We start from the raw sequence: 18,128 nt of genomic DNA on the forward strand, positions 1-18,128 counted from the left end.
TATTACAGCAGCATATCACATTAATTATTTTATAATTGCATTTACAGAGCATTATAAAACATAAATTTGAGCATAATTGAACAATAAAATGAATTATATTGCAGACACAATATTATTGTTTTAACAATATTTAATAAAATGAAGCAAAAACAAAATTTCAAATAAATCACATGAAAATATAGGGAAAATGGATACTGTATAATTATTTATTAAGATGATTACTTTTTTTATATAAAATTTTCAAATAAAATATTATTTAATATATGCGAAACTTTCTAGGGAGCAGAAGATAGCAAAATATCAGATTGTTATCGCTCCTTTTTTAAAGTAGCTACCTCCCGCTCCTACCTTTTCAAAAAGAACTAGCACCCGCTACTAAATTTTTAAAAGGAGCTAGCTCCCGCTTTAAGTAATGGAGTGTCACTCCATAGCCGCTCCTTTGATTTTCATTTTTTTTAGATTTGTACGCGAAACAAAATGATATTTTTTTTATCAAAAAAGTTTTATATATCTTAAATGATATATCAAAATATTTATAATCTTATATTAGCTTTTAAAAGTAATAAATTTTCTAAATTTGAATGTAACAAACATACAAGCCTCTCCCCTAAAACCTGTTGCAATACTAAACAGGAGCACTAGAGGAAATGGGGTATTGTATTTTATAAAAATATTTTTTGTATCAGGAAATTTATCAAAAATAGTAATTTTGATATCATTTTTTTAAAAATATTTGTCTATTATATTATCTTCCTCATGATCAATTTCATGGAATCCAAAAAAATCTTCCAAATCATTGCAGGGTTCCCATGAACTAGTAGCTATTTTCGCATCAGGAATTTGTTTTGTTAAAAAATTTATGCCAATATTGCCCCAACCCTTCTCCCATTGTGCAGCAGATTTCACACAGGAAGAAGTAAGGAAAGCAATCCTATCTTTTCATCGGGATTCGGCTCATGGTCTAGATGGGATTAGACCAATTTTTTTACAGGACATTACCTCTCCTGTGATCTGTACACAGGTTTCAATTCTCACTAAAATCACAAACTTAGTCAACAAAATCCTAAATGGAGACGTACCCAGCTTTATTACCCCCTTACTATTCGGTGCCAGACTCATCGCACTCCAAAAACCAAACAAGGACATTCGGCCCATCGCCATTGGTTCAACTTACCGTAGATTGGTCGCTAAATTAATCGCATCTAGAATCAAACACGATGCCGCACACATTCTAAGCCCCTATCAACTTGGTGTAGGGATACCTGGTGGGTGTGAAGCCGCTGTGCACTTAACAAGAATTCACCTTGAAAATAACCCAAAAAACGAATCCCTAGTAAAAATTGACTTCTCTAACGCCTACAACACTCTTTCGCGCAACACGTTCCTACATTCAACTTGCTTCCATTTCCCCGCTTATACCAAATTTCTTTTCTCTTGCTACCAATCACCAACAATCTTACAATTCAACAAAGAAAAGATACTTTCTGTCGAGGGTATCCAACAAGGTGACCCTCTCGGATCCCTTCTCTTTAGTCTTGGAATCAATGACATGATAAAATCAATAAACTCTTCATGTACTCTATCGCTCCACGCTTGGTATATTGATGATGGAATCTTGAGTGGTCCCAGTAGTGAAATTGCCAAAGCAGTCACCATAATTAAAGAAATGGGCACAGCCATTGGACTTTCGCTTAACCAGAGCAAATCTGAATTCTCACTTTTAAATTCCAATGCTCCCAACACTCACGATTTCAAATTCACATCAAGCGTTGAATTAACACATCTAGGATCGCCTGTTGGAGGACACGAGGCAATAAGCACCTTTCTTCATTCCACACTTGACATACTCCTTAAACTGGAGGACATCTTTACACTTCTTCCATCACACAAGTCCTTTTTTTTGCTAAAAAATTTCTTTTTTATACCAAGGATTCTTTACGCACTTCGGTCAACACCAATTTTTAAATATCCTATTCCTCTCCAAACTTACGAAAAAGGAATAAAGGACTTAACCGAAAAAATAGTAAATATCAGATTCAACGAAACCGCTTGGGCCCAAGCAACTCTTCCAACCAAATTTGGTGGTCTCGGCATCAGATCTCCACTTGACTTAGCAATAACTACTTTCATATCGAGTAGTCTCTTGACAAAGCCAATAACCACCGCCCATAATTCTAAAGAAGACCTTTCCTTAATCGTGGCTATGGATATTTGGAAAACAAGGATCAATGCTGATTCTCATCCCCCCACAACCCATAAACAGAAAGACTGGGATGCACCAGTGGTTGCTCGCTGCGTTGAAACTCTCTTATCTAGCATGCAATCTACCGACCGCACCCTATTCTCTTCCTTGCTCAATGGTACGGGACATGAGTTTCTTGAGGCCATCCCATCTACCAATCTTCAGCTTCAACTATCCAACAATGAATTTACCCATGCCATCGGCATTCGTCTAAATTGTTCCATCACTCACCCCCACATCTGCTCAGGGTGCAACTCGCCAGTTGACTCGAAGGGTAGACATAGTTTACATTGTCGCTCCTGCAATGGACGATTCATCAGACACAAGCAATGTAATACAATCATCCAACAAGCTCTGAAATCCGCCCAAATTCCTTCCACGTTAGAACCACAGGGTCTTTTTAGATCTGATGGTAAACGTCCTGATGGGATCTCTCAAATCCCATGGAGGAGAGGCCAACTTTTGGTATGGGACTATTCCTGTATTGACCCCTTGGCCCCATCCAACCACGCCATCAACATCCTTGACCAGAAGGAACAACTTAAAATTTCTAAATACACAGAAATAATAAACGATCATTGCTTCATCCCAATCATATCAACCACTCTTGGCACCTTCGGCAAACTCGCCTTAGCATTTTTCAAAAACTTAGGATCACAAATCAGCAAACTCTCAGAAGAACCTCGAGAGGGTTTTTTTCTTCGTCAACGATTATCCATAGCGATTCACAAAGCTAATTATATCAGTTTCAATGGTAGCCTTCTAGCCAAAGAGCTATCATAGACAACGCTTACGTTCCTTTTTCATTTTTGTTTCCCTGCGTCACACCATCTCCGTTCTTTTTTTTAAATAGTATTATTATATATTTTTCAAACATTTTTAAATATATTAAAATTTATTATAATGAAAATTTTAAATTTGTATTTTAGTTCCATAATTTGTGCATTTTTTATCCATTCCCAATTTAATTTGAATGCTGGATGGATAATAGCCGCAATGATATTTTCATCATTATAAACATTTGAAAATCTATAATAAAGTTATTTAAATAGATCATTTATTTTTTATTTCAATTTCCTCTTCTATGATGTCCGGATCCATAATATCAAAAACTATTTTTTATCATATATTATAAAATCTAATATGACTTACAAGATTTTCCAAGAAATTTTCAATATAAAAAGAAAGAAAAATTTGATGTTAATATTTTAAGTGATAAGATGAAAAACCAATATAAAACTCGGCTCAACATTTAATATTGCTTAAATTTAAATAAAATAAAATTTCATTTTTATTGAATAATTAACAAATAAATAGATTTATTAATATTAAAAAATAATTTAATTTATACATTAAATTAAAAGATCTGCAGAGCAGCGCTCCTGATTCTTAAAAGGACTCCACAAGTGTTTTTGAAAAAGAGATTATTACTAATATCTTTACGCTCATCAATACTTCTGAAGCATTATTAACATTTTTTACAATTTTCAAAGGTAAAATAATCGTCTTCCTCAACAGAATAGAGAATTTGCCTTGTCCATCATTATCTCATTTCTTTTTGAGTTAAGAGGGCTTCATCTAAAAGCATATAAATATTATTTCTATCTACGTGCTACCCATCTATTTTTAAATGGGATTAAGAAAATTAGCAAAGCCTTCTTTGTTACAGATACAAAGATAACAGCTTAATAAAAATTAACTCAGCAGGATTAGAATCTATATTTTATTCATTTTCTTAAAAAATGTATGTTAGCGTCAATGTGTTTTCTCCGGCAATCTGTTATTTTTACAACTTTAAATCATTTTTTGAGCGCGTTTTATTAAATTTAAAAATCGGATTTTACCGGAAATATATCCTATCATGTTTGGAATACCTATCTTATGAATGGTAGACAATTTTTCTCTTAACCTTTGAGTCATTTAAAATATATATAAAAATATATGAAAAATTTAATATAAATTATATTAAGTTTGAAGGTTTAGGGAAAAATTGTACGGCATACATCTCCGGTAAAACCAGATTTTTATTTTAAAAAACGAGCTCATAAAATGATTTAAAGTTTAAAATAAATAACACATTGCAGGAAAAAACACATTGACGCTAAAATTTATAATTTTCTTAAATACTCATTTTAAAAAATAAAATGAGATTAAATGAATAAGAAGTGTTAATTTTTTCGCTAATTCAGGTCACAAATTTAATATTTAAATAAATTGTGAATTTACATTTATAAGTGTATTTATAATATAATATAGCATAAAGAAAAGTATTTGTATTAATTTTCGTCGGAAATATTAATAAATATAATATATTTAGAATTTAAATAAAAGAATTAGCTTTATTGCCCAAACCTTCTTCTGCACCCCCCCCCCTCTTGCAAGTCAGTTACAATTTACTCCACTCCCTACCAAATCAAAATTAGCAAAAAAATCTAAATAAAAACTATCCTCTCCTACTACCACTCAATATCAATGATGATCTTAAGTCATATCTCCCCCTCCTTCCCCATTTTGGTTTAGTTTAAAATATTAAATTCAAAATTATAACACAAATTAATTTTAAAAAATTTTTTAAACTAATTTGAATCGAATATTGCATTATTCATAAATATAATTTACTTATATTCGTTTCAAATCATATTTTAGAAATATTATAAAATAATTCATACGAAATATATCGACAGAATTTTTTCATTGCACATTTAATTTTAAACAGAAAAAATTCTGATGGTAAAGAACACGATCATGTAATTAACGAGTAAAATGCATATTAATTTGATTTATATTGCCAAGCCTCTCTTATTGTTTTTTTTTTCTTTGTAAGACATGAGATTTTTTGACAGCAAATTAGTTCCAACTAAGAGAAGTTGTTCATAAGCAGGTATACTTTGCTAATAAAATCATCTGGTAGATTAATTTATCAATAGAAATGACAAATAATTGAATTTTATTAAAAACATTAACAATTATTCCAAATAATTAGAATATTCTCTCAAATAATTAGTTTTATTCGAATCAATTAATTCTTTATACGTCCAACAAATGAATAATTTTCGATTTATTTGAAACGAATATTCGATTGGTTTTTGAATAGGTAATGCACAGTCTTGAAAAAAAATTCGTCTTTGGTTTAACAGGCTATTGACTATTTTACAAGTTAAATAATTTGATTTTCAAATAAAAAATATGGAAATGTTTTCCATAAAATTTGCCCAACACTGTATTATTATATGAAAGAATGTTATACGATTGCAGATTAAAAAAATAATTCGAGTTAAATATTACAAGAGTAAATAAAATACTTAATATAGATTATTTGACAGACAATATAATTTCGCCTATTAGTCATTGTGAATATTATTTATAATACTTTTCTCAATGCTCAACAGTGCCAACGAATTTAATCGTTCTTGTCCCATTGTTAATCGATTAACATGCTTTAATACCGAAAACGGTCTCTTGCATGAGCACAAATTAAAGTGTATAATTAACTCAATTTTAAGGCCTTTATATATGCGAGGTAATATCTCGTTGAATAGTAATTTTAGCAAATCTATTAATGATTTATAATTTGGTTCGTGTCTGATTGTAAGTTTTAAATGAGCCTTTAAAATTGCGTATTCTTCCATTGGATCAGGAAGATTATAATGTAAAATAAATAATTTAATGACAATTGAATTTAAATAATGGAGGGAGAGGGGAAGTAAGGCGTTTATAGCTTATAATATATTTACGTTTCCTTGGCAAATTTTTTTTTAAAATTCATTCATCGTAATATACAAAACTGGGTAAATTTGGTCAACAAAATTAGTAGAAACTACGTCATCCAATTAAATAATGAACTTATATTGCGAGTATCATCAGCCATGACAGTAAAGTTATCTGTTTAATTATTTGTGAAGTTATGTAATTCAAAATTATTCTCCCTGCAGCGTGAGCATTTTATTTTGTGATTTATGGAGCAATTATGAGCATCTTTAGTTGCTTACATTATTCAAGTCTCATGTTCTCAATGACAGATATTGCTTCTCTTTGCCTAAATCTATATCAGAATAATTCAAAAAACTTACTGTATTTTAAATGTATTTTGTTGATGAGATTTTTTGGTTTATTATAATTATTAAGTGGTTGAAGTGAAAAATTTTTTTTAACTCTGATTATTTGAATTTCGTTTTAGAAAAAGCAGTTTAAATTTAATGATAAATTTGTGCGTTGATTAGTGATTAAAATGTTTTACTCGGCTCTTACAAATCACGATATTAAATTGGATTTTCATTTAGTTTATAATTAATATGAATCATTTTCATATAATTAGAATTGACAATATAAATTTTAAATAGTATCAAATCAATAAAATTCCTAAAAAAATTATCAAATTTCATTCAAGTAGAAATTTTTGACTCCATATTGCACTTCCTAGTGATTCTACTGAGTTATCATGTCAAATCATATGGGTAAGATAGTCATTGAAAAGCCATTATGAGCACTATAGTTATTTGAATAAAATTAGAACGGGTGGGGTAAAAAGGAATGAGAAATTGGTAAGGGGTAAATTGTCATTGGCTTAGAGGTGTAGAAGTACCTGATAACTTAATAGGGAATACATTTGGAGGTTAAGTCTATTTAAAAATTTTAGCCCCATGCAAAAAAATTTCACATAATTGTTTTTTTTGCGTTTCTTGCTTTTTACATAGACTTAAAAGTGCATTGTAATTTTAAAAAATTGTATTACATAAATTCAGGGTTTAACATTTGCTCAAAATTCAAAAATCTTCACAGATCGTTGCTCTTTTGAAGATCAAAACATGTGAAGATTTTTTCGCTAAAAAAATTTTGAGCTTGCTCAAAGAAGATTTTTGAGCAAAATAAAAAATATTTTTTGTAAAAAAATCTTCCATAATTTTGAGAAAATATTTTGAGAATTTTATAATAAATAAAATCTTTTGTAAGGAAATCTTTATTAAAACATTTTTGAAATTTTGATCTTAAAATTTTTTGGTAAATTCTTTAAAAATAAAATTTTTGATCTATATATTTTTTTATTTTATGTTAATGAAAATATTTTTTTTGAATAGTTTGTAAATGTGAGAATTGGTCATAATACCGACTGCATTTTTTTTAATATTTGGAATAAGTAATAATGATTATTTTAAAAATGTTATGTCATAATTTTAATGTTTTATATTTAATGTAAACTATAAAAGTGACAATTGTCATAATACTCATCTCAGAACCTTTAAAAATAATTATAATTAAAAAAGGCTAGTTGAGCATGTTTTGAGATGGTTTCAGTGATTGTAAAGCATATAAAGGTGACAATTGTCATAATACTTATTTCACATATGTTTTAATTGTGATAGAGAAAAATGATTATTTCAAACATGAATATATTTAATGTGTAAACTATAAAGGTGACAATTGTCATAATATTCATATCAGAACCTATAAAAATAATTTTAGGTATAAAATAGGCAAGAAAAAAATTTTTGAGCATGTTTCGAGATGGTTTTAATGATTGTAAAAATTGTCACAATCGTTATTTTTGAACTTTTTTAAAGCAAGTAGATAAAAATTTATTAAATATAAAATTAAATGAGGATGTACCATAGAAAAGTGACAATTGTCATAATCGTTATTTTTGAACTTTTTTTGAAGCAACAGAGTAAAATAATAAATTGTAAACATGTTAAATTGAAATTTAAATGTGGATGTACCATAGAAAAGTGACAATTGTCATAACCGTTATTTTTAATCTTTTTTGAATTTTTTTGAAGCAAAAGGGTAAAATTATATATTGTAAACATGTTAAATTAAAATTTCAGTGAAGATGTACCATAGAAATGTGACAATTATCATAATTGTTATCTTTGAACTTTTTTGAATTTTTTTAAAGCAAATAGGTAAAAATGTATATTGTAAACCTGTTAAATTAAAATTTCAGTGAATATGTACCATAGAAAAGTGACAATTGTCATAATCGTTATTTTTAATCTTTTTTGATTTTTTTTGAAGAAATTATATATTGTAAACTTATTAAATTAAAATTTCACTGAAGATCTACCATAGAAAAGTGAAAATTGTCTTAATCGTCATTTTTAATCCCTTTAAAATTTTTTTGTTACAGAGTAAAATAATAAATTGTAAACTTGTTAAATTTAAATGTGGATGTACCATAGATAAGTGACAATTGTCATAATGGCCATTTTTAATCTTTTTTGAATTTTTTTGAAGCAAAAGGGTAAAATAATAAATTATAAACATGTTAAATTAAAATTTAAATGAGGATGTACCATAGAAATGTGACAATTGTCATAAACGTTTATTTTAATCTTTTTTAAATTTTTATTAAGCAAAAGGGTAAAATTATATATTGTAAACATGTTAAATTAAAATTTCAGTGGAGATCTACCATAGAAAAGTGACAATTGTCATAATCGTTATTTTTAATCTTTTTTGAATTATTTTGAAGCAAAAATATAAAATTATATATTGTAAACATGTTAAATTAAAATTAAATGAGGATTTACCATAGAAAAATGACAATTGTCATAATCGTTATGATCATTTTAGAATTTATTTGCTGAAACGAGCAGGTTTTTAGCTGAGTCACTATCTCCGGTCTCTTAGATCTTTCTACATCTACATGTTGGTACCAATTAACATTATATTGTTTATTATATATAATCTTTTAGATTTTTCCTCACAGGAAGAACCATCTTATTCTCAAAATATTTCAAATTCAGTTTAATTTGGTATAACAAATAATTCTTTACCCAATCAAATAAATTCTACAATAAACTCTGATACCTATCATAAACCACAAAAGAAATATAGCAATTGGAGTCAGGAAAAAATTGCAATAGCCATAAACAGAATTGAAATCTAAAATTATACAGCTAATAGAACGTAATAATGGATTTACGATAAAAAATATAGTGGAAAATTTACTACCTCATCTCATAATGAGTGATTCGGGAATATCTTGATAGATTCATTAAATCAATAGAATGGAGCTGAAAAAGGGTTGGAAAAGAACTCGAGAGACGGAATTCCCCAGATTTTATCAATATTTGTAAAGAATATTGCCTAAAAATGTGAACATGTCATTTCAATATATATTCTATTTAGAATTCTCACGTCATTTCTTACTATGGATGGGCCTATGGGTAAGAGGCCATCCGTCAAACTCCCTCCTTCAAGGGGGAAAAGGTATTGGTTTTGGGTACCATTACAGCAATAAAATTTAAAGCTTACCTGGATGAATTATCATCCATTTTGCCGTTGAATTCACTAATAATTATGGATGATGCGCCCATATATAACTCAAAATTTTCAAAATATAGTATATCTTACACCTTATTAAAGAGAATAAAGTCATGAAATTATCAAATTTAAAATAAATATTGTTAACGCATTCTTATCGTATCGGAGGGCAAAATTACTAAAAAATAATCAGGAGACCTTTGAATGAACCAATTAAGAAAAAAGTTCTATAATCTGATACCAGATATGACAACATTACTTTTTTTCAATCTGGTGCCGCCTCGCTGGCACCAGCATATTTCATTTTTTTGAGATATTTTATTTTCTTTAATTCATAAGGCAAAACATTAAATAAAAATAAATAAAGGAGGGAGAGAGAGAGACAATGGGAAAAACGAAAAGAAAAGAAAATGCATTTTTTATATCTTCATTTAACATTTGATTTTTTATAAATATAAATAAAAAAAACATTAAATAAATGTATCCCACCCAAATTTGTTAATGGGGGTTTTATTTGTTGGCCTCAATAAAACAATTATTTTATTCATTTTTTTTTATTTTATATAACATTAAAAACAAAACTTGACCTTTACATTGAGCGTGATTGAAAGAAGGGACCTCTATGTAATAGCGATATGAAGCTAAAAATAAAATCGTTATTATACAACAAAAGATTGCCATCCTCCCAAAATATTTTGCAATATTGGGTTTCAAGAAAACACCAAGATGCAGAATTATTTAAATTATCTCAAATAATTCTTGCTGCTCCTTGCACCCAAGTCTCAGTTGAGAGAGAATTTAGTGCATTAGCACTAACTGTAACCTCTTTAAGGACAAGATTAGACAAAGATATACTTGATGATATTTTAATTATAAAGTTTAATCGTACATTGTTAAATAATGTGATATTTTAAATCATTATTTATATAACCTATTTCATTATAAAGTTATTGTTTACATTGAAATTTTAATAAATAAAAATTCATATATATGACTGATTTAGATGATAACAATATAAATAGATTTTTTGTATGAATAGTATAATCAGAGGGGGGCATATTTTACTAGATATATCCAAATAGTAGTTTCTAAAATCTAAAATTGATTTAAAAGATTAAAGAAAAAATATTTTTAAATTTGTTGTTCCCAAAAATATCATGTTTATATTGATGCATCTTTCTAGTTCAACTCCATTCTGGTTGGCTCAAAAAATTTAACATATATGATACTATTATCATCTGCCCAGAGGTTTAAGTGTTTCCCAACAAGATCATATTAACCTAATTTAAAAATAATGGATATGAGTAATGTGATAATTTCAAAATATATATATTAAAATAATTTCAAAAGGGAGTTGAGAATTAGATATGTCACTTATCTATGGTACATATTCACTGAAATTTTAGTTTAACATGTTTACAATTTATTATTTTACCCTGTAAGTTCAAAAAAATTAAAAATGATAATTGTCACTTTTCTATGGTAGATCTCCACTGAAATTTTAATTTAACATGTTTACAATATATAATTTTATCCTTTTGCTTAAAAAAAATTCCAAAAAGATTAAAATAAACGTTTATGACAATTGTCACTTATCTAAGGTACATCCACATTTAAATTTAACAAGTTTACAATTTATTATTTTACCCTGTAACAAAAAAATTTAAAAGGGATTAAAAATGACGATTAAGACAATTTTCACTTTTCTATGGTAGATCTTCAGTGAAATTTTAATTTAACAGGTTTACAATATATATTTTTACCTATTTGCTTTAAAAAAATTCAAAAAAGTTCAAAGATAACAATTATGATAATTGTCACATTTCTATGGTACATCTTCACTGAAATTTTAATTTAACATGTTAAAAATATATAATTTTACCCTTTTGCTTCAAAAAAATTCAAAAATGATTAAAAATAACGATTATGACAATTGTCACTTTTCTATGGTACATCCACATTTAAATTTCAATTTAACATGTTTACAATTAATTATTTTACTCTGTTGCTTCAAAAAAATTCAAAAAAGTTCAGAAATAACGATTATGACAATTGTCACTTTTCTATGGTACATCCTCATTTAATTTTATATTTAATAAATTTTTATCTACTTGCTTTAAAAAAGTTCAAAAATAACGATTGTGACAATTTTTACAATCATTAAAACCATCTCGAAACATGCTCAAAAAATTTTTTCTTGCATTTTTTATACCTAAAATTATTTTTATAGGTTCTGATATGAATATTATGACAATGTCACCTTTATAGTTTACACATTAAATATTAATTCATGTTAGAAATAATCATTTTTCTCAATTTTCAATTAAAACATATGTGAAATAAGTATTATGACAATTGTCACCTTTATATGCTTTAAAATCACTGAAACCATCTCAAAACATGCTCAACTAGCCTTTTTTAATTATAATTATTTTTAAAGGTTTTGACATGAGTATTATGACAATTGTCACTTTTATAGTTTACATTAAATATAAAACATTAAAATTATGACATAACATTTTTAAAATAATCATTATTACTTATTCCAAATATTAAAAAAAATGCTGTCGGTATTATGACCAATTCTCACATTTACAAACTATTCAAAAAAAATATTTTCATTAACATAAAATAAAAAAAAATTTATATATCAAAAATTTTATTTTTAAAGAATTTACCAAAAAATTTTAAGATCAAAATTTCAAAAATGTTTTAATAAAGATTTCCTTACAAAAGATTTTATTTTATTATAAAATTCTCAAAATATTTTCTCAAAATTATAGAAGATTTTTTTACAAAAAATATTTTTTATTTTGCTCATAAATCTTCTTTGAGCAAGCTCAAAATTTTTTTTAGCGAAAAAATCTTCGCAAAAAATTGATCTTCAAAGATTTTTTCCACAAAATTTTGGGCGAAAAAAATCTTCAAATTTTTATTTGAAGATTTTTGTAAAACTCTGCATAAATTATGCTTATAATTACATAATTAAGTTATTTATTATACAAATCATTTATATTACTATAAAATATTAAGCTTGCAAAAATTTAATTAATATTTTAGGCTGCTTATTCACAAAATCCCATTTTAAAAATGGCGAACCTAGTATTATTAACGCCTGAGAAACATAAAAAACATGATCGAAATATACAATTTTTAGAAAAGTAATAGTTACAGCTTTGGCTATTTAACATATCAATTGTTATAAACTTTATAGGATAACATCATAAATTACTACTATAATCTAATATTTTAGTAGAGTCCAGTATCTTATAATTATCTATTTTGTTTAGAATAAAATAATTATTATCATACGAGCTCATCAAAACAATTAACCTTTCCAACATTCCAGATTATTCAAAAAATCCAGTACGCTATAACTACATTTAGCAAAAATCAGAATCAGGTCATTACCTTTACTATGTCTGTTAGCTCAAGAACTTTTATAACAATACAATAATAAAATATCCCCTGGACTCAATGGCATAGCATTTTATTTAATAAAACTTGAAAAAAACTTTCAAATATACTACCCTTATAATGATGAAATGGATTCTCCCAAAATCAAAATACCCAGCACCCCACATTTTACTTATACGGTCGCGTCTAAACAGCCCCCTCCCTACCCTTTATAGTAGTCATTGGTCTACCTCCTCTACGCTTTTTTAAGCTAGACAAATCTTTTGTAAAATGACACCTCTATTTTATACAATTTAATTTGCAAGGTCATGGTGGCAAAATTTTTTTTAAAATTATTATAAGGATTATATCGAAAACATTTAAGAATGATAGAATTTGGACTTATTTTATATTTAGCAATTATAAATCATATGCATAGGAAGCAATTAGAATTAATGAATCTTGAATAACTATCTAGAAAGCAATATGCGAATTTTGATAAACATAAGAATTAAAATAGGAAAGTAGAATATAAAAATAAGTTATCAGGTACCAATCTTTTAATCTTATAAGATTTTTAAATTATATCGGTATTGATCAGCCTATAAATCCTATCTGGATTTATCCGACGCTTGTAAGGTTCTATATTTATGTTTAGAATGAACATTTTATTATTTTATGTGATAAAAAAATATAATAATATAATTTCAATTACTTTTTAATATTTCTTGCTTGATTTTGGAACCTTGGACATATCCATTGTTGGAACATTTTTCCCTTCTACCATCTAAACCTTTACCTTTTCCAGCTTCGTCGAATCTCTCTTTATGAGTTCCTGTAAATTTTGATGAATCGGTTAATCGCGATACCACGTCTCTATTCATTATTTCCTAGTGTTTCATTAAAATTTAGAGATTGTAATATAAAATGAAATTCTTTCTATAATATGGAATTTATATAAATATTATTTATAAATTTAGTAATTGATTATTAACTCTATTTTGAACATGTGGCGTTTTGCATTCAGATATTTTCAGGGTAATATTTTTAAAGATTTGATCCTTCTCCGACATTTGCTCATCCAAGGTCATGTTCTTTTTCTTTTTTTGTAATTCCTTGACGATGTGATTGGCTATCTCTTGAAAAACGTTCTCTAAATCACTGAAATCTATCATTTTGATAGGTCCTGTACCTCTTATATAGTAAACAAAACAATAATTTTCCTAAGTTCTTAAGACCAGATAAGGAGGTGGGACCATAAAAAGGTGTTTATCGAGATTTAAATATATATATAACCTGCATAACTTATTAATATAGTTAATTTATTTTTAAAAGTCAAAAATTATATTCTTTATCTTTTATATAACAATAGCAAACTTTCAATCAATACATACATTTCAATATATATATAAAATACTTAAGTTTTTTTCCTATAATTTTCGTAAAAGCAATGTCGGTGTCGGTTGATTTTATAATCTTTCCGTCAATTACTTTGCTCTCTTTCATCCATTTATCGAAATTTTTGCTACTCATACACTTTCCCAGTGATTTTATATCGCCGAATTTGGCGAAGTTTGTAAAATTTTGTTTGATTAAATCCAAATTTTCAATCCAAATCGTTATACTTTAAAAATAGAAAAGGTTATTTATAAAAATAGATCAGAAATCATTTGTTATTTATCTTTATTATTATTAATCTATCATATAGTCATTATTTCAAACTAAAGAGATTTTTAAAATTTTTATATATCAGGCCATGAAGTGAAGTGACATAAAAAAATCAATATAATATAAATATAATGTTAAATATAATAATAATTTTATATTGTCTCTCATTTTTATTATACTTATGATTTGTATAGAAATCTTTTCGATTTTAAAGCAATTTTACAATAGAAAAAGGTGGAAAAGGTTTGAATGAATGTTAGTATGATAATAATGTATGAATGGCAATGGTGTAGAGTAAAAAAAATGATGGGTGGGAGGGGAGGGGAGGAGGCGCTATAATTATCAGAAATCTGCTTACCCGGCCTTAAACCCTACTCAGTGCCATTATTAGCTATAAAAATTAAAATAAGATACATTTTTAAAATAAGTCGGGCCGAAAAAAATACGGGCTGGGCGGTGTAAATGGTACCTTTGTTTGTCAAGCTAACCAATAAATATATAATAATATTTTTTCAAATTATGCTTAATTCCACTAAAAACTTATAAATATATAAAATAAAATATTTGTGTTTTCCCAAGTTACCCTCACCTCCCCTCGAAATGTCTATTATTTATTTAAAGAAAATAAGTGTTTTTATAGCAAAATATAGTATCGTTTAAATATAAAGATATTTGGAACCTATATTATCAATCTTGGATTATTATCAAACAAGATGCATAATTCTAATGTAAGATAAACGAACGACTACAATAGAAAAAAAAACATGACTGCGAAATGGGCATTTAGAACCTCCCCCCCCCCCCCCACCAACCAAATATTTTAGATTTTGCATTTATGGCCATTTTCACATATTTGAAGTGATTTGTAATTTTATAAAAAAATATTGTATAAATCATAATTAATATTATATGAATTGTGCTTACTTAATTTTGTAATTTATCAATTATTTATATTTTGATAAGGTATATTGCATATTTTTGTTTATTACCCAATTCATATTCTAATATGCTTATTCACCTTAAAAATGATGGAAAGTTTTCAAAATATGCAATTTCTGATCGAATCTGATTAACATGCAATTTCTGATCAAAATACGCAAAAAATGGCCCTGAACAGAAGTATACTATATTAGAACTCTCTAGGGGTACGAATCAATTACGTTATTATAGTATCCTTTTAGTTAACATACAAAGTAAGTAACCCTATAATTAAATTATTTTATATTTTAGTTATCGGTGGTGGTTGTGGGGGGGGGGGGGGGGGGGTCAAGTGATATTAATAACGTAGAGGGCTATAATATACCATATAAAGAAAAAATGAACATAAAATTCTTCATAATTTTGTTTGAATTCAGATAACAATTAATTTTTTTGAAGTTTTCCTATGAAAATTTAAAATAATCGTGAATCTAACAGTACCTAAAGCGAATTAATATTACGAATAACAAAGTTATTAGATTCGAAAATTTGAATCGTTACTAATAAATTTAACATATTCCTTACACAATATTTTATTTTTACTATATTTCTACATCTATAAATCATTTTTTAAATTTTAATACTCTATTTTTTCCAGATCAAATTTTGCCTAAAATTCTAAATATGTTTAGTAAAAAAAAATCGAGTAAACCTTTTATAATTTTCATGCAAAAGAAATTTTAAAAAATATTTTTTCAATTTTGAAAGTATTTTTAAAGAATTTAATTATCGAATCGAATATTCAACGAATCAAATCGAATAAAGTTTTTATTATTCGTACGAATACAAATAAAGGAATTATTCGATTCTAGAATGCTAATCAAATAGAAATTAATCGAATATGAATAATGCAAATATTCGATTCGTATTTTTGTAGGTTTATCTCTAACTAATGAATAATAATAATAATTAAATATTATAATAATATGTTTTTAGAATATTATCTTAACATAAAATAATTTGCACTTCGATACATAATTAAACCAATCACTCTACAATAAGAAACCCAAGATTTTTATTTTAGATGCATTCTAACATAATAGCAATTAATGTTTATTTATGGGTAATAAACTAATTATATAATATTGTTTTCACACACCCCCCTCTTAACCACCTCTCCAAACTCTCCCTCTAGTAATAATATTATTTATCGCCGTTTACATTTAACATTTTTAATATCGAAAATCGATATTTTTTCTATTGAAAATTAATTATTATAATATAATTCCTATCTGAAATTTTTTTGTCAAAACTGTTAAAAATCTAATGGTTTATACACTTCCCAGCTCGCCATACGCCATTTGAAAATTTCTAAAATATTTTTATAAGAGCAAATAGTTTTATTATGAACAGGTCGAAATATTGTCAAGTATAAATTATGAGATAGCGACATATTTATTACAATATATTTTAAAACACGAGAATTATATAAATAAAAAATATAGCATAAAATTATGAATCAGCTTTTAATAATTAGTATTCAATGAAAATAACTGCATAACAAAAGAAGAATTTTATCGTAATATAACTTTAAAAATAGTTGTATAATAACTATGTATTATATCAAGACATATTAATAAATATAAATATAGTGTAGATTGAGTTTGAAAAATAAATTCAATATAAAACACTATTATTCTTAACCTTTACTTTATCATTATGGGGAAAGAAATATAAATAAAAAGCTTTTTCTTAACCTATAAATATAGTTCTTTCAAAGATTTTAAGAATATTTCTAGTTTAGAAATTTTTAATCAAAGTTTAAAGTTTGCATTAAGGTGTTCAATAACTTTTTTTAAGATATATAAACTTAAATGGGCTATATCGGTTTATAAAAAAATGTAGTTTATGATTTCTCATTCACTAGATGAAAGTAGTAAAATGAAAAACATATTTGAAACAAACAATAATAATGTTTCAATCACAAGGAAAAAATTAGAAATAATGTATTTATCTGCATTCTTTAAAAATACTTTTTTTAATAATCCAAAATCACTATGCAATTATAATATTACGACTTAAAAATTCGTTTAAAAAATTGATATATATTTAAAAAATTTGATAAATAATTTAAAAATTTGAAAAATTCAATTTCATTATAAATAATTTAATAATATAAATGACCTTACTTATTATTGTCCATATAGATATAATATTATAAATATATTATATAATTTTATTCCAAAAAAGGTATAATTTTTTTTATATTTTTTGAGATATTATTAAAATAAATTAATAATTATATTTTAGTTATTATTTTTAAAAAATGTAAAAAATATGTAAAAAAATAATAATATTGAAAAGAAGTATATTATTATGTAAATATCAATTTTTCGAGACTCGACCTAATTTATCATATTTATATTTATATCTATATTATACTATATATAAATTTAATAAAATTATTTTTCTATGCCCAAGTGATTCATACTTTAGTACATTGGTCCATTAAATAAAAAATTTACAATATGGTGTGATGAGTATTGAATCGAGTATAATTTAGATTATAAGCTTCTTATAAGAGAAAATCAAAACATCAAACAATCCAGGGCGGAAAATGTATCTTCCCAGGTAGAGCGCC

At 26.2% G+C, this 18,128-nt stretch overlaps 1 protein-coding gene across 3 annotated transcripts in view; it reads right to left on the reverse strand.

Moving 5' to 3' along the window:
* LOC135925229 (tubulin polymerization-promoting protein family member 2-like) overlaps positions 1-17,808 on the reverse strand; it is an 18,682-nt gene extending 874 nt beyond the window's left edge. Inside the window, exons 1-5 of one of the 3 annotated variants that reach the window (XM_065460455.1) lie at positions 17,677-17,808; positions 14,319-14,525; positions 13,897-14,095; positions 13,617-13,791; positions 6,643-6,728 (exon numbers count right to left, since the gene is read on the reverse strand). In XM_065460455.1, the coding sequence (XP_065316527.1) occupies positions 6,706-6,728; positions 13,617-13,791; positions 13,897-14,095; positions 14,319-14,525; positions 17,677-17,690 (618 nt within the window). In that variant the 5' untranslated portion in view covers positions 17,691-17,808 and the 3' untranslated portion in view covers positions 6,643-6,705. Of the gene's footprint in view, positions 1-6,642; positions 6,729-13,422; positions 13,544-13,616; positions 13,792-13,896; positions 14,096-14,318; positions 14,526-17,676 lie in introns of those variants that run through there. The other 2 variants (XM_065460454.1, XM_065460456.1) reach the window with 2 other exon arrangements.
* Positions 17,809-18,128: the final 320 nt, after the last annotated feature.

The sequence above is a fragment of the Gordionus sp. m RMFG-2023 genome, chromosome 2, assembly GCF_954871325.1.
Source record: "Gordionus sp. m RMFG-2023 chromosome 2, tfGorSpeb1-WG-v2, whole genome shotgun sequence".
Lineage (NCBI taxonomy): Eukaryota > Metazoa > Nematomorpha > Gordioida > Chordodea > Parachordodidae > Gordionus > Gordionus sp. m RMFG-2023.